Below are 17,326 nucleotides of genomic sequence, written 5' to 3'. Positions count from 1 at the left end.
GTCTTCTAGGGGGGTTGACGAACGTCCGTTGTAGTTTGCGGGGAAGGAGGTCAGCACCGTTTCGATTGCACGGTGCGATGAAGAGAGGAAAGGAAAAGAGAGAAAATTCTTAGTCGGTTCTACTATGTAGCGCAAGATGGGAGAAGGGAAGAAAAAGAGAGAGACAGTTAAGGAGATCCTTAATTAGGCGGATCGTGTCGCTGGATTTGTATCTCAGCGTCCATTTAAAGGTTTTTATTTATTCATTCCATGTTCAGTAGGTTTTCTCAGCATATATCAAAGATCAATAGAAACTTACAACTCTTCACTTACGAATGGGAGGTTTGCCTTCCTTTCATCTTGAGGCTTTTTCAACTCGCGGGGAGGAAAAAGGGGTGGGATGGTGGGAAAAAGAAACGGATCCCGATAGCAGAAACCGACTAAGAGGAGGAGAAAGAGAGGAGAAGTAGAAAATATAACAACGAGAAAGTATCAGCTCCTTTCCAATTTTCCTGTCGCAGGCTTTCAGAAAAAACATGGCGTGCGATATGTACAGCAAAAACGAAAAAGAAAGGAAGGCGGAAGAGCAGGGAAAGGAAGTAGATGGCAAAGAGACGCAAAACAAAACAAGTAAAAGGATAGGTGCAACTCCTCTTTTACTCTCCGTTAAAGAAGCGCTATCCCAGAAGCAGTGCGGAGCGCTGCAAGAGGGGTTTTTTATTTAAGAACTGCTGTGTAGGATACTTTTTCTTTGAGGGGAAAAGAACAACACAGCCTCTTACTTGCTGTACCGGCAACACACACATTGGTTGATGTTTCGTATGGCGGTAATAAAGGATTCGTCTCTTCAACAACAACAAAAGTGAAGAAGGTTCTGCAAAACCAGAGAGAGAAAAATAGCGCCGTGCGTGCGCGCTTGGGCGCTTCTTCTTTCTTTCTTACTTCGCCATTTAGATAGAATCACTTCCTGTCGGCTCGGATCAGACTACAGAGAAAGAGGACATCGATTCCTAGACGTGCGCCACGGCGGCGATGTCAACTGCAAAAAGACGTGGAAAATGAAAAAAGCATATTCTCTGTGGATACCTTACAGGAAAGAAATGATTCTGTTGTTCTTAGAGCCAGGCAGCGTTGCCCGTCCACACCGCACTCTGTCCTCTCGAGACATCAAAGAGTCACACGACGGCGCAGCGACGGCGCCACGTCATCGAGGCTCGAAATGCCACACTGGTCAGCGTACACGTGCTGCAACTGAGGCAACGCCTCCAACTCCTTCAGCGAGCCTGTCAGGAGGCGACAGGAGGAGAAGCGGATGGACTGCAACGCCGGAAAACGGAGCTCGCCCTTCGTTCGTGAGCCGTTGAGGCCTTCCCCCGCCTCTTCGTCGTCGTCGTCCCCTTCTTGTGTTCTACGCTCGCCGAGTTCCGCCACGCTCGCGGCGGTGATGCCGTGACAGTTGCGCAGCGACAGATCGGCCAGGGCTGGCAGACCGCCCAATGCGGCGAGACCGCCGTGGAGGTTCGCGCAGCCGTCCAAGACGAGGCGGCGCAGCTGCGGTGCGTAGACGCGTCGAAGAGACAACGCGGGGGTCGGGGAAAGGAGGAGGGAACCGGCCGGGGTCGACAACGCCGCGGCGGCGTGGCCTTCCTCTCCCTCCACCAGGCGCTGCAAGCCCGACGTCTCCACGCTCTGTCGGTGTACGGTGGAAAAGAGATCGGAGTGCAACGGCACAAGATGGCTCGATGGCGTTGCCGTCGCGCCTGCCTCGCCCGTATCGGCAGCTCCTGCGCTGTTGCACGAGTGGCCCATCAAACGATCCCCGTGCACGTTGCACCCACTGCCGTCGACCTCGCGCAGACTCGCGATGCACGCGAGAAGGCGCACGTCGTGAATGCCCTTGCAGCCGACAAGGCGCAGCTGCACGAGACTCCGGCTGCGGTGCAGACCCACCAACCCACGACTGGTGACGTTGCTCGACGAGAGATCCAGCTTCGTCAGACGAGGGCAGAGGCCCAGCACGCCAACGGTGAAGATAAAACGGCACAGCTGCAACGAGAGGACGCGCAGAGGGGGGCCGCCATGATTGGGGAGGAGGTACGGAGAAGACAACGACTCGCCCACACGACAAAGATCGCGCAGGCGGTGCACCACGGCGGACCCAGCACTGCTCCACCGCGACGTCACATCCTCCGCACGCGTTTTCGCCTTATCTGCCGTGCCACGCGGCGGTGTTGGTTGACTTTGGCGGATGCCGGTGCAGACGAACTTCACCAGCTCTGCGTCCGTCACGCACGTGGCGCCGATGTCGAGGCACATCAACCACGGCAGCAGGCCGAGACGGCGGATGCGTCGGACCCGTGTGTGGGACAGCAGAAGGGTATGCAGCGCAGAGCGGCGAAGCAGGTCGTCCTCTGGGGGGAAAAGGTCGCGATAGGTCGTCTGGCGGCCTTCCTCGTCGCGCACGGCAAGGTTCGAACTTCCCTGCCCCTCTGCGCTGTCGGTGCTCTCCTCATCCTCCGTGGTCAGCAGCTCCTCATGCAGCCCTGTCCCTTGCGCGTTGAGTACTTGCAGGGTTGGAATCGCCAGCACGTCCCGCATGTGTGCCACACCAGCGCATCCCTTCAGATTCAGATGCGTCAGAGCACGACAGCGCCGCAGCTCCGCCACGCCCGCCGTCGTCACGGGCGTGTGGCTCACATCCAGCCGCAGAAGTTCCTTCATGGCGGCCAGTGGATTTACGCTCGTGATCGACGCACACGCCGCCAGCTGCAGCACCTGCAACGAGTGATGCGTGGCGCACGTCCCCAGCAGATCGACGAGGTCCTGTGCAGCAGCCGTGTCGCTCAAGTCCAGCGTGCGCACCGACGTCAGCGTCGCAACGGTGCAGAGGTGGTGCGTAAGGCGGCCACAGAGCGCAAGTGAGAGTCGTTGCAGAGCGCACCGCGAAGATCGCTGTCCGCCAGGGCTTTGGAAGAGCGCCTGCACGAGGGTCCGCACATCCGCATCGCGTACACGTGCGCGGTGCAGCGAGAGGTTCTGCAGAGACGGCAGCTGCGCGAGGACATGCATGTTTCCCGCGTGAGTTAAGGCGGCGTCACAGTCCTCTAGGAGGACGGTGTGTAGGAGAGAGCAGCGTTCCAGCCCTGTTAACCACGGAAGGCGATACGGTGGACGACGGTGACGGCCTCGTGTACTTGTCGTGGAGCACCGCAGCAGTGAAAGACGCCGCAGGCTCGACAGTACGCCGAGGTCTCCCAACAGGCAGTGTAGGATGGTGTTGTGCAGCTCGATGGTTGTGAGCGCCTGCCACGCACCCGAGGAGGAAGGCACAGCAGCGACCCGTGACGGGTTAAAGGAGACGTGCGTCTGCTGCGGTGCTTCCTCCGACGTGTGTGAAGGGGAAAGACGGACTTCCAAAGAAACACCTCCATCACTTTCCGAGGCCGCCGATGCGTGTTCTTGGAGGCTCTCCAATGAAGCGTCCGTCGTACCGTCTTCCTCGCTTGACGCAACATCGTCGGCCTCCTCGTCGCGTTCCTCGCCACTGCTGGGACGCGATTGTTGCCGCAGTGATGATGACGGTGCAGCAGACGCGATGAACTCCGCCAGCCCGTCCCACCGGTCGCCTCCTCCTTGCAACGACGGTGACCGCAACGTGTGATCTACCATAAAAGCGTCGAAAGGGTCTTGTGCATGACGGCACGCATCGACGTGCAGCACGCGCAGCATCCGCGAAGGCGGTGCAGAGGCCGTGGTTGCTTCTAGCCTTTGCGAGCGATGGTGCTGGAGCGGCGGAGGTGGAGGGCCGGCGATGGCGCGGAGCGTGGCATCGGTGACTGCCGTCCCTGTAAGGTACAACTCCTCCAGCGTCGCCATCGCGGCGAGTGGCACGGCGGCCGTGTCCACCAAAGTACAAAAGCTCAGGTCGAGGACGCACAGGGAGGTGCTGCGCGCAACACCCACGACGCCGCGATCCGTCAGACGCCGGCTCCTGGAGACGTCCGCCAGGCACAAATGCCGCAGCGTACCGAGAAAATTCACATCGCTCAAGTCGGACCCCGCAAGACGCACGTCAGTCAGAAAACCCATGTGGACGGCGCGCACCGGGACAGCGGCAGACACCGCAGCACCGGTTGAAGCGGCAGCGCGGAAGGGAGAAGGATCCGCGTGGGCAGCCGGCATGCCGACGATCTCACCCTCGTGAAAAGGACGCTGCACGTTTGACGTCGCAGCATCAGTGGAGGCTTCGGCTGAAGGAGGTCCTGCATCGCCGGCGTTGCCGGTGTGGCGCCCCGGTGCGGACGCATCCCCTGAAGCGCCCCGATAGCCGTCGAAGTCGATCTCAAGACGACTCAGCCGGTCGCAGCAGCTGCAGCCGTTGCTCGCTAAGGCACCCCACCAACTCCGCAGGGCATCATCCCCCCCACTACCACCAGGTGGTGGCGAAGTAGACAAGAGAGGAAGAGGAGGAGAGGAGGGGGACAGCGCCGAGTCGGTGGTTGGTGGGGGCGATGGAGGGCAGTCGTAGAGGTGAAGCGACGTCACGAAGGCGGCTGCGCATCCTGCGCAGGGTTCATGTGCCGTCTGCGGTGATGGCGACGGAGCGGCGGCGGCAGCTGCAGCGGCACCGCGTGGAAGGTGCGCGTGAGAAATCGAATTGCATGACGCCGATTCACGGCAGTCCACCTCGAGGTGACACGGCAGGGAAGCTGGATGACTACCATAGGCGTACAGGGACGCCTCCGCGACGCCTTGGGTGCTACAAGGATGCGTGGAGCCTTCCGCTAGGTTTGGTGCACCACCACAAGGAGCAACGGTCGAGGGCACACGCGACAGGCACAGAGGACGGCGGAACCACCAATACGAATAGCTCCAGCTGCTTCTCTGGATGGAAGCCGGTGGTCCAACCGCTGCAGCGTCTGTGACCTGCGTAGGTGCATCGAGTGGCCCTCGCTGGGCAGGCTCGACGCGGGGAGAGAAGCTTTGGGAAGGCACAAAAGTTAAATTCGTACCAGAAGAGACAGTCGCTAGAGCAATAACCTCATCGGTGCCAACTCCCTGCCCGACTGGCGAGCGATGCGTACGGCACATCGCTCGCTGGCCTGAGAGCTCGTCCGCCCGCACATCCCAGTGCAGAACACGGCGCAATGGAACCTTCTCGCTCGCATCGCACCGCTGAGCCCCATGAAAACCCCAACGAGAACCGTCTGCCAGGTCCGCCGAGCAGCAGTGCGACACGGGAACAAGGAAGGACACGAGGTGACCCACATGCACCCCTCCCGCGTATCCGCTCTTCACGGAAACACCCCAAAGCCGCTCACCGGGGTAAGGGCAGTCGGCCCACGAGACACCCGCCTCAGCCGCCCACCTGTCTCGCACACCGGCCTGGAACTGCGTCGTGGTGGCTGATCGGTACTCTCGATAGGCACGGTAATGAGCATGATGCTCGGACATGAACTCCAACGCAGACGCAGGGGCATGCAACGCGTTGGACGGAGGAGGAGGTGATGGGAACCGGGTCGGCTGCTCCATCCCGCACCATCGCGCAGCAAGAGGGACAGCGTAGTCGTTCGCAGCCTCTATAAAACGATTTGATCGGAAGGGCAGCTCGTCCGATGGCATGGCGGCTTGCGCGAGGTGCGACACCCACCACTCACCAAATGGAAGCTGCGCCGCCCACGTAGTCCACGCGTCTTGCACTTCTGCATTGCCCGCTCGCTGCGCAGCACGACCGGCGCCCCGCTGCGTTGTCCGCGGACGGTTGCGCGATGCCTCGGTGGCGTACACTTCCGCGGCAATTCGACAGCGCGGCTGCGACGTCACAAACGCCAGCGCTACGCGAGAGGGCCAGAACGAGGCGATGTCGCACAGCGTATCCAAGGAGTAATGCATGGTTCTTATTAAAAACAAAATTCCGCTAAGTATGCATGTACATGTATATGTATTAAGGGGTGGGTATTGCTCGCTTCTCTTCTCTTTCTATCTATCGGTATTCCGGTGCGTCTCTCTCTCTATCTTCTTGACGTTGTGATCAGCTTATCCCCTAGCTGACAAGCCCACAGGGCATAGCTTTCCGCGGTTGCAGCCTGCTGATTGCTGTCGTCTTCCCTCCCTCCTTTCTCGCTTGTTAAAGGAGGGCGTCGTGGATGTGTAATGGCTGTACGCTTTGCTTGTAGTGCATCTTCTATTTAAAACAGAAGAGGAGATGGGGGGAGGGGAAGAGGGGCAGAAGGAAAAAGGGGCTTATATGTTTCAGGCGGAACAACAGCAACGAAGACTTCCAGTGAGTGTTAAAGCATACAACGCAGAAGCAGGACATATCAGTTGTGCGTGTGTGCGCGCAAGAGTGGAACTCCGACGAAAGAGAAGAGTCCAAACGAAATACAGCCGAAGGTGAGATAGTTGTCTTTCATCAGAAAATGTCGCTCGTATTCTTGAAATCTCCGTTTTCCGCTCGTACCTATCGGAATTGAAAGTTCTGATGTGTGTGTGTGTGCTGGTTGACGCTGTGGTTGCTGCGGACTCGCTCTACGTTCGTTACTCGTGAAGTTGAATGGCATTACTCTTCTTTTCTTAAGTTTATCGCAACAGCCACGGGGTTTCCTTCGCTCACTCGAGGAACTCAACCCGGTCCTTTGACCGCCACAACGCACGCACGGGTTGCCGCGTATCGCCCTTTTCACCAACGAAAGCTCTTCAGGCGAAGCAAAGAAACAGCGCTCCGTCAATGCAATAAAAGAGAGGTAGCTCGCCCCTCATATCTCCACCAGGGGCCACAACACAGAAGGGAACCACTCTAACTCCACCAAGGTGGAGCGGAGCACCGTCTTCTCCATCGCAGAGAGAGCGCCGCTTGTGGCGATGCGCTGCTGGAGGTAGTAACGCAGAAGGCCCTCTGTCAGGCAGCGCACACACCACAGGCCATCGGCGCCCCAGGCACAGGCTGTGCTTGTCGGAGTATTAGATACAGGAAGCTCGTCGTCCGCATCCCAGCCTCCGTGACCGAGGTGCGGACCAACCAACTGCACGAGAGAAACGGCATCGTCCAGGCACCAGTAGGCGCTCTTTGCGGACTGAGCCTGCTGTCCCTGCAGAACGGACCACGACTGCAGCCACGCACACACCTCCGCCGTCGCCGGCACGTGTTGAAAGCACGAAGAACCGCAAGATTTCGCATCGGCCAACTCTTCGCAGCTCCCACCGTTGATTCCTGCAGGCGAGGGTAGGAGGGGCGTAGCGAGCAGCACCTGCAGCGCCGCCAACGCCGTCCGCGCGGAGCAGTGCGCTGCCACGTAGGCCAGGACGGCGTGCAACAGCGGCGGAAGGCCTGCCTCCGACGAAACATCACAGTAGGCCGTCAGCGAGATTTCCAGCGTGCGTGACGCAGACGCTGACATGGCCGCTGCTGGTGTGCCTTCACCAGGTGTCCCGCCGGCCGCGGGCGCGCACCGGTCGTGCAGAACGGCACACAAGTCCAAGAGAAGCCCACTTAACGCATCGGCAGACGCACCGCTCACTCCCTGCGCGTCTCCTTCGTCTGTCTCTTCTCTCGAGCTTTGTGCTTTCGCGAGTGCAGTCGGTTCATCGGCCGACTCCACCGCCCACAGCGCTCGACGATGTGTCAGCATCCACAGCAGCGTGTGGCTCAGCACCCCATCCCAGCCCACTACGTCCTTCACGCGTTGGTGCAGCCCCAACAAACCGCGCAGCCAGTGTGCCCAGAGATGCTTTTCCCTGAAGGCGACGTCGTACAGGGGGTACAGCACCCAGCTTCGCGGGGCGCCCGTCACCGCCATCGTGGCCTCACTGCTGCTGTCATTGCCGCTCCTGTTGCTCAACATCACCGGCACCGGTGTCAGCTCAATCCCGGACTGCAACGAAGCTAAAAGAGGCATTTCTGCCGGCACCCGGGCGGTGTCGGGGACGGAGCTTCGCGGCACGACGGCGGGTGTGTGCGACGCGCAAGGAAACAAAAGAAGAGGCAGGATGAGCGGAACCACATCGAGGCAGTGCTTCGAGATGGCGATGCCGTGCAGCAAAAAGAAGGCCCCAATGCGGGCCTCACGGTCGTACGGCGAAGGCGGCTCAGCAGCATCCGCAGTCGTGGAGGTGCCGTTGCTGCGGTCATGGCCGCCTCCGCGCTGAAGGAGCCGCACCGCCTCTGCCATGGTGCACAGCTCCTCCACCTGCAGCCGCACCACCGCGCCGTCCTGCAGACGCAGACACGCCTCCTCGAAGGCGTGGGTGAGCAGCGCAGCGTAGCCTGTCACGACGTCCCTCGCCACAGCAGGGTAGACGTCTGCGAGGGCGACCGCCAGACGGGTGTTGGCGTACACTCCAGCCGCCTCCATGGCGAGACGGACGACGGCGACGCTGCGTGGGCTGAGGGAGGGAGTTACGTTGAAGTTGGATGTGTGCGAACGGGTCGGTGGGCTGGTGGTGCCGGTGTTCCGTGGCGCGCCGGCAGTGGCGGAAGGAATCCATCGACGCAGCACGGCCTGCACCGCCGGCACCCAGCCGTGCTGATCGTCGTCGTCCGTGGCAAATGCCGGCGAGGAGGAAGGCGGCGCCTCCTTCGCGCTCTCCGTCGGGCCCGCGTTGCTCGACGTCTTCCACACAGAAAACGACGCTGACAGCAACGGTGAAGTGAGGCGGGCAAAGGCACTCTTCATACGAGTCGGGTCCATCACCACGTGACGGACCACGTCCCGCATTGCGTCCTGCGTCTCCACGGCGCTGCCACCGAGGGCGTAGCACGCTGCCGGGGATCGCTGGCGCATGTGTGTGATGTAGGTGGCGAAGAAGTGCGCATTGGAGAGCCACTGCAGCTCGTGCAGGAGTCTCTGGGCTGCAGCGGCTTCCTGCGAGGTCACCGCCTCATTACCAGCATCTGCCTCAGACAGTGCGATGATGCTGCCGTATGCACCGTGCGCTGTGGCTGCTGTTTCCAGACTCCCTGCTCCAACAGCTTTTCGACACAGCTGGAGGGCCGTGCGGGCGGCATCGAGGAAGTAGCTGTCAAGGCTGCCCGGCTGCTTCGTCCCTGCAGCGCAGCCATCTGCATGCACGTACTGCAAAAACCACATCTCCAGCGCAAGCGCCCCACCGACCCGCATCCCATCCGCCAGCAGCGTGTCGCTCACATCGTGCACAAGCCCAAAAACGGAACTCATCGGAGCAGCAGCAGGGGTGGTAGTGGCGGATGTCGATGCAGCAGCGTTATGACCGCGCTGGCGAACACACATGCGTAATAGCAGCATGGACCACACGATGGTGAAGGCTTGCCGTATCGTGCGCACTTCCTTCACCGCGGTGGAGCTGACGTAGATAAAGAAGATCAGCCACGTTTCGTGGAAACGCCGATGCTGGCGTTGCTGGGTCGCGTACGCCGCTGTGGTGGTCGTCGCCGTCGTGGGCGTTGTGCCTTTTGCCTGGCCGTCTCCCCCCGGGCCTCCGCGCATCAAACTACGCAGGGCTACGGGGGCGTGGGCGACGTGCTGTAGCACGCACAGCAGCTCCATCACCGCACCCAGGGACCGGTGGCCCAACACCACGGAAGACAGTTGCCCTTCCATCCAGCGCAAAAAGTTTGGGTCTTCGGCGACGCGACGGCACGCGGCACGCTGTCCAATGCCGACCCCTCCGCAGAGCAGCAGCTCAAGGAACAGCACCTGCCCGTGACGCGGGAGAAGGCGCGCTTCCGCGAAAGAAGCCTCGGTGTGACGCTGTCTTTCATCCACCTCCTCCTGTGACATGGCTGCGCTGGCGTCCTTCACGCTGGCCTTGTCTGTCTTGTTCACGTCTCCTCCAGCGGGTGTGTACAGCAGCAGGTGCATCGTCGCGAGCACCTTACTTGTGAAGCCGAGTTGCTCCAGGCCGTACCGGGCATCTTGCCCTCGCAGGAGCTCTGACACCTCGCTGAACGGCAGCTCCGCATCGTCCAAAGCGCGCGCCTTCTCCTTTCTACTCGTCGCGTCAGCGCCGTGAATATCACCTTCCTGAGTCTTCTCATCACCGTCCTGCTCCCCTTCGTCATCGCCGCCGGGGGCATCGCCAGCCGGGTTGCCCAACTCACCGATGGCATCCGTCAGCAAAGATGCTCTTTCATCCCTCTCCAGTAGACTGCTGGACGCGTACTCGCTCAAGGTACCCCCGCGAGGGAGGCTGCGCAGCAGCAGCAGCACGCACGTCGCCGCGAGCTCCACGATGGCCGGGTGGCCTGCCGAGGCGAGAATCTCCAGCAGGAAGAAAACAAAAGGTCCGCAGTTGGGTCCGTGCAGGCAGCGTCCACGCAGCGCGACGGCTTCTTCGCACAGTTTCGCTGCGCCGGTGGCCGCTGTGGAGTCTCCAAGGGAGTTGTCATCCTTCAGCATCAGTCCTTGCAGGTGCGCCAAGAGGGTCTCCAGGGCGAGTTGTTGATGCTTTCGCACGGTGCTTCGCAGACACTGAAAGAGCAGCGTGAAGAAGTCTTCTCCCGTCGGAGAAGGAGACGAAGGAGGAGACGCAGCGGTAGTGGGGATGGAGGCAGTTCCAGATGACGGAGATGAGGTGGATAAAGAAGCCACATAGTAGCCCAACCGCAGTTGCTCGAACTCTGCGTTGGACCACTGATGAGCCGGCAGGTGCTGCTGAGCCGACCCACCAACAGGCAGCATCGGTGCAATGCCTCCCGCCGGTACCGACAGACGCAGCGCGACGCCGTCGTCGTCGTGAGCGCCACCCTGCGGTTGTACGTGGGCACTCAGACTCGTGTAAGGGCCCGTGGCAACAACAGCCGCCGAAGAAGATGAAGTCGCGGGCACGTCGGTGCCGCCAGCCGGTATCGCTCGAGATTGGCTGTCGCCCGACGTTGGCGCACTCTGACGACCGTACGAGTGACGCGTGCGCACCGTCGGGAAGGCCTGGCCAACGACTGCCTGGATGGGACGCAGCGCCTTCGTGGGCTCCTGTCCCGGAGACGTCGCCGCGGCACGGAAAGCGCCCTCGCTCTGCGCTGTGTTCACTGCCGTGTCCGCACTGCGCTCCACGATGTCCCCGACCATGGGAAGGAGGTCGCCTGGATTGCGTCCGTGGGCCGCCATGATGAACAGGAGGAGGAGGAGGAGGAACAGGCGAGGGAGAAAAACACAGACGATGACGGTGACGGTGGCGCTTCCCTTATGAGGTGGTGGCGACGAGGGATGGGAATCGTTACGACAAGTTCAGCGTGTGTGTATTTGTTTGGGAGTGATGCATGATCCGCACCTTCGACACCACACGAGAGGAAGGTTCGATATATATATGTGCACATATAATAAAAAGAGACGAAAGAAAGAAAGAGAGTGAACGGAGGTGGAGCACCACGCACCGCTGCAGAGGTGGATGTGTGAGCTTTGAGCACGAATGGCGGTGGATCGTCACACGCGCATAGACGTAGCCACGGCGTAAAACGAGAAGGCATATAACGTCTTTTTCCTAAAGGTGAAGAGGAGCGAAATACGGTCATTCCAACGCAGCTAAAAAAAAACCCGATAAACATGCTTCCCCATGAGCACTTCACATCCAATAGCTCCGGGGTACTGTATACGGTTTGCTTTACATATATATCTTGCATTTTTGATTACAGTTCCTATTCAGAAGGGAGAAAAAAGGCCTTTAAAATGACGTGAAAAAAAGACTCCTACAACATGAGTAACGTTGTTCCCTTGCACCGGAGTGAAGAAACAGAGATTCATATATATATATATATATATGTGAAAATAAATATTTAAAAAGACGATGACCTTTGTCAATTCCCGGTTGAGAAAAGTAGCTTTGTAACTGAATAAATAAAAAGGAGATGCTTCAAGAAGTTGAGTTCCGTAACGGTCTTCGGCATGTCCATCCATATATAATGTGTTTTTGGAGGCGTTGGCTGCCTTTTCACAGGTTAGATTTTCTGATTTTCCTTCCATTCTAAGCTGTATATACAAGACAGTCGTCCTTCTTTCCTTTTGCATTAGATGGAAATCATCACGGCGCTCCATTCGATGTTACACCTTTTTTTCTTAAGAGAGAGGAATAAGAGAAAACACAAAAAGCTAGCCTTCGTAAGACTACTTCTCAGCTATTGTGCGGAACGATAGAGCGGTGAGCTAAATTGCACTGCAGCCGGATCATGAAGAACTTGAAAGAAAAGAAGGGGGAGGGAGGAACAGTGGACGCTAAAAGTACAGGAGGAGAAACCAGAATAAAAACATTCTACGCACGAAACAGTCCTTGAGGATTCGTGGGCTTAAGCACAAAAGAAAAAGAAAAAGAAAAATAACGAGAGAGGAGAAGATGAGAGGAGGTGGAGAGGGGAATGGGAATAATAATACTAATAATAAATAACGAAGACAAGGAAGAAACATGAGACGACTCGCTAGCTGTTTATATGTATATATTTATATAAAGTCAGCCATAAACGCCGAAGGTGAAGCTTTCGTCGGCGTCGAAGAAAAAGAGAAGCAATTAAAAGAAAAAACAGAGGGGGGGAACATGAACACTTAAAAGTACATGGATAACACATACACACACAAATAGGCACGCACACATACGCAAATAAATAATCACAATTCCAAATTGGTACAAACTTTAACTTTAACAGAGAGAAGAGAGAAAAAGAGAAAGAAAAAAAGAAGAAGGAGTTATCCTATTCAGATTTGCACGTGGGTGCGCCTCCGTTGAGAAGAGAAACTACACAAACAAAAAGGTGAAGGAGCAAGACACACGCGTGGTCAAAGCCAACGCGTGCAAATCTTCCTCTAGAAAAATAATGAGAGAGTTACACAAACAGAGACGCTACAATAAAAGAAAAATTACTTATTACCGAAGTGCAGGTTGGATCACTGAAGACACTTTGGAACACGCACTTTGGGGGAGAAAAAAGCAGGAAGTGAAAAGTTCTTTTTTTTGAGGGAACGAGAAAAACACCTGAAAAGAAAAAGGGTCGCGTGATAAAGCTAAAATTTTTGTGAGAGCCGGGTGCGGTTATGACGTGATGGTGGAAAACGGAAGCACGAAACAAAAGCAAGGAATACGCAAATACATGCTTTAATGAAAGAGTTGGCAGGTGTTGACAAACACCAGTTAAAGTTGGGGATTGAACATCTCCATATTTCAAAAAGAGAAGAAGAAAAAAAAAAGAAAAGAAAGCTAAAACACAAGGAGGGAAAACGTCCTCTCCGTATCTGTTGTCATCGGCACCGTTTTTGAGCGCTGTTATTTCTTCTTCCTTCTCACTACGGTACTTTTCTTTACGCCGTGTTGTCCCCGTCTGCCCGAAGCGTGCAGGCACCGCCGATGTCATTGCCTTGGGGTGTATGCAACAGACGTCGCATGAAGTGTGAAGACAGCAGAGATGCTAAAGTCGCACAGTTTTACAAGGGCACGCAGCAGACCGTAAAAAAAATACATATATATAAATGATGTGCGTAGGGACACGACGTCAGCGCCGCATCGGTCACGGGTGATTCGACACAAAAAAAAAATAACAGCAGCAGTCGTACAACACCACGGAGTAAATCCGTGAAGTAAATAAATAAAAAAGGGAAAATGGGGGAAATGGGGAAAACGTTATTACTCCTCCTTGCAGTTCTTATTGAAGACAAATGAAGAAGAAAAAAAAGAAAAGAAGAGAAAAGAGAAAAGAGAAAAGAAAGCATTTCGGTGGAAGTAGTGGCACATCATCATCATCGCATCATGACTGAAAAGAGAGCTTGTGTAGATTCGTCCACGTCACCGCTCTTCAGCTGTGACAAGGACAACCGATACACCTCCCTCCTCCCATCCACGTCACTCGGTGCACTCACTCGGACCTTACGGCTGCCGACGTAGTAGGGAAACGCCCGCCCGGAGAGCCGCATGGGGAGCACCGAGTAGAGCCGCACCGACTCACTCACCCCTCGAAAGCGCTGCTCGCCCCACCGCTGAAACTCGACGAGACTGTCCAGCACAACATCCATCGCGTTGCATCCCCGCGGCATCTCCGCAAGCGGCATCGGCGACTCCTCCGGTGTACGCCGCGCCACCCGCAACGCGTTCATCGCGGATTGGGTGAGGAGGATTTGACCACCAGCCGCTGTCGCCGCCGTGCGCGCTGCGCAGTTCACGCCGGGCCCGTAGTAGTCGAAGCGCCGCTGCACGCTGTCGTACACAGCGGAGGCGTCGGTGCAGAAGTGAATGCCAATGCGCACCCGAAGGGAGTCCTCACGCCAGCACGAGCCCAATCCACCGCCCTGGGCTCCAGGAATCATGCGGAAGCCCTCCACGATGGGGCCCCGCATGAGCTCCAGCTGGGTGGACACGGCGATTTGCAGCGCGGAGAAGACGTCCCTCGTTGCGATAACGAATGTGTCGCCGTCCGTCTTCACCTCATACGCGCCGTGCTCCGCGATGAGCCGGCGGAGAAGCCTGTTGTGCGCGTCCACGGCGTCCGCCATCGTGGAGGGGTAGAGCTCCCACAGCCGGGAGCCCGCCTCGATGTCGGTGAACATCATGCAAAACGGGTGCGACCCACTCGGGGCACGGAGCCGTGTGATGTCCGCCAACGACCAGCGAGAGACGGTGATGCCCTCCACCCAATGCTGCGTGAGCATGTCCCAGAACAGACCCAACGACTCGGCGGCGGTGGCGGTCCACACCTCAGCACGACCGCGGAGCGTCGCGTAGAACCTGCAGGTGTCGATGAAGGGCTGACGCAGCGCGCGCAGGCCGCACTCCGACAGACCGTAGATGATGTGCTCGTGGGCCAGCTGCTCAATGTAGCACGCCCGCGCCGTATCGTCGTCGACCTCGAGGGCGATGAACGTCAACTTCTCAAAGCAGCGAGTGGCGATGCGGGGCTCCCGCATTGGCGCGAACTGCGACATGGCTGGGTTGACGGCCTCGGCGCGGTCCAGCATCGCCGGCACAAAGGTGCCGCGGTAGCCCACGCATTGCTCCTGCTCGGCGACGGCTTCCAAGACAGCCCGGGCATCCGCCAACCACTCCGCTCGCCGCTGGGCCGCGTACCATTCCCCCCGCTCCGACCGGTAGCCCTGCGAGAGCAGCCGCACTACGAGCTGCCAAAACGGCTCCCACACGACCTCGCAGAGGCTCTCACGCTGATCGGCAGCAACGTAGTCCGGCAGCACCTGCATAAACGCGCGATGCATCGCCTCAAAGTGGTCTGCGCCGACGTCGTAGCGGCGGTGCATCGCGCCCATTTCCAAGAGGGCGGCGAACATGTTCTCCATCTGTGAGACGAGATGCACGGCCTGACCGACAATCCCCAGCGTCCTGCGCGCGTCCTCCTCCGGGGATAGGTCCGCGGAGAAGCGGCAGCCGCAGACGGGCTGTTGGGCGGCCAAGGCGACGTCCAACGCACGCGCAAACGCGTCGAGGTGGTGGTTGGCGATGTCCTGCCAGGACGTCAGTAATCTGCGCATGTTGGCCGCGTGGGCGTCGACGGCGGTGATGGCCCGTTGCAGGTCGATCTCTGGGTTGGGTGGGCCGGACAGCAAGGAGCTCGTGGTCGAGAAGGTCATGCGCAGCGGGGTGAAGCCCACATCGTTGGTTGTGATGGACGTGTTGGGCTGCAGCGAGGGGGACCGCGGATAGTGCGGCGGCTGTGGATCGACTACCGGGGCTGTGTCGGTCGGTGGATACTGTGGCAGTGGCGCCACCTTTGGCTTGCCGTGGCTGCGCTGCAGCTCGTCCTCAGCAGTGATGAGCATGTTGTCCGTGGCGTCCACGTGCTCGAACAGGTGGGACCACTCCTCCGTGGAGAGTTGCGTGCTACTCGTTCGGCACTCCTCGCGATAGCTCTGCCTACTCCAGATGTTATTTTGAATATTATGGTCGACAGCGGTGCCGTGCCCGAGCGAGCGGGACTCCTTGCAGAGTCGCTGGTGCGATGCCTTAAACTTCGACGTGGCGATCACCGCCTTGCTAAGGTCGGCACAGTCCGTGCTGGAGAGGCTGAAGGTGCGTCGGTGTCCCAATGGGCTGACACCGCTGGGGGCTGGAAACGGCATCGTTGGCGTTGAGGAGGCAGCGGCAGCATCGGCACGGTCCGTCGCTTCGTCCGCTGCGGCCATGTCCGCCCAGCGCAGGCAGCGTGAGATGTGCAGCTTCGGACTGCCGTGCCGCATCGCTGTCCGAGGTGCGCTGCAAGTCACAGACACGTCGATGTCCGTCCTCAGCGCCTCCCGCACTGCCTCCGCCTCTTCTCTTTTCGCGGCGCGGTGGTCTGATGCGTTGATCTCCAGCGGGTTTCGCTGTGGTGCGTCGGCGCGGCAGGTGACCGTGGAGTCGTCAAACGGTCTCATCTCTGTCAAGGTGCCCCACGGAATCGTGTGGATCGAGTTGACGGTGTTCGAGTTGACTCGGCAATCGCACAGGATGTGTGGCGAAGTCTCTCGCACCGTCTCCTTTGGGGTAGTCGTCGTTGTCGTAGTCGTCATCGCATCAGCATCCGCAGTGGTAAAGGCAGAGGTGGTGTTCGTCGTGGCACTGCTATGTGCGTCTGACTTGGAGGAGGGGAGGTCGCACAGACGGTGCTGCAGCGGTGACGGTGAGGGGTGCTCGCTAGGCGAGCCTACGAGGATCGAGTTGCTTCCTAGCGACGTGCGAGACCCAAGAGACCAGCGAGAGAAACGCCGGCGCGTGGGCAGACCGGAGATGCTGGTGGAGACCGCCACACCCATCTTGTCTCGACGCACTTCCTCTTTGGGTGCGTGTGTGTGTGTGTGTGGAAGAGGGTGAGGGAGAGAGAGAGATATAGAGGGGGAGTGTTGCTCGGCGTCTTCGACTCTGTATGTCAGTGAGTCTCGGAACACGTATTTACATGCAATTTAATGTGTCTGTGTGTTTTGCCGGCAGTTGTGCACGTGCAACGCCGGTGAACTAAAAGGTAAGTCGCAAAGGGTAAGCTATGTACACGTAAGTTTAGATACTTACACAAACTACGGTCCATGCGTTGTCGTGGCAGAAGAGAAGTTTATCAGAGGAGAGACGGAAATGTAGCGGTCGTGTCAGAATGATTTGAGAACGCATTCACCACAAAGGCTTTTAAAGGAGAGGGAAGACGTTGAACATCGCGAGGATGAAAACGATCATCTTCAATCACCAGAGCCCTCAAGTAGCTTACAGTGCACCGTTACTATTGGGTTTACGAGAATTGTTCTACACCTAACGTGGAGCAACAAAACACCTCCTCATCCACGCTCACCGTCGCTTTGGGCCGCCTATCAGGTCTCCGCTTCACATTGCGACTGTTTTTGAACTGTTTTCTGTAAAGGAGCATACGACTTAAAAGACTCTTACAAACCATCTGCGCGGCACAGAGCAACAGACATTAAATTAT

At 58.1% G+C, this 17,326-nt stretch overlaps 3 protein-coding genes across 3 annotated transcripts; all 3 read right to left on the bottom strand.

Moving 5' to 3' along the window:
* Nucleotides 1-1,146: 1,146 nt before the first annotated feature.
* On the bottom strand, nt 1,147-5,871 carry ABB37_05951 (hypothetical protein; the record flags this gene model as incomplete). The annotated part of the gene is made up of 1 exon (XM_015804192.1): nt 1,147-5,871. The coding sequence occupies one exon, from the start codon at nt 5,869-5,871 to the stop codon at nt 1,147-1,149; it is 4,725 nt and encodes a 1,574-aa protein (XP_015657326.1).
* Nucleotides 5,872-6,734: 863 nt separating this feature from the next.
* On the bottom strand, nt 6,735-11,060 carry ABB37_05950 (hypothetical protein; the record flags this gene model as incomplete). Its single annotated transcript, XM_015804191.1, has 1 exon — nt 6,735-11,060. One exon carries the CDS (start codon nt 11,058-11,060, stop codon nt 6,735-6,737), a length of 4,326 nt encoding a protein of 1,441 aa, XP_015657325.1.
* Nucleotides 11,061-13,670: 2,610 nt separating this feature from the next.
* On the bottom strand, nt 13,671-16,667 carry ABB37_05949 (adenylate cyclase-like protein; the record flags this gene model as incomplete). Its single annotated transcript, XM_015804190.1, has 1 exon — nt 13,671-16,667. One exon carries the CDS (start codon nt 16,665-16,667, stop codon nt 13,671-13,673), a length of 2,997 nt encoding a protein of 998 aa, XP_015657324.1.
* Nucleotides 16,668-17,326: the final 659 nt, after the last annotated feature.

This window comes from Leptomonas pyrrhocoris (genome assembly GCF_001293395.1).
Source record: "Leptomonas pyrrhocoris isolate H10 chromosome Unknown, whole genome shotgun sequence".
Taxonomy (NCBI): Eukaryota; Euglenozoa; class Kinetoplastea; order Trypanosomatida; family Trypanosomatidae; genus Leptomonas; species Leptomonas pyrrhocoris.
Note: the sequence above shows the minus strand (reverse complement) of the source record. Positions and strands in the feature narration are given on the sequence as shown.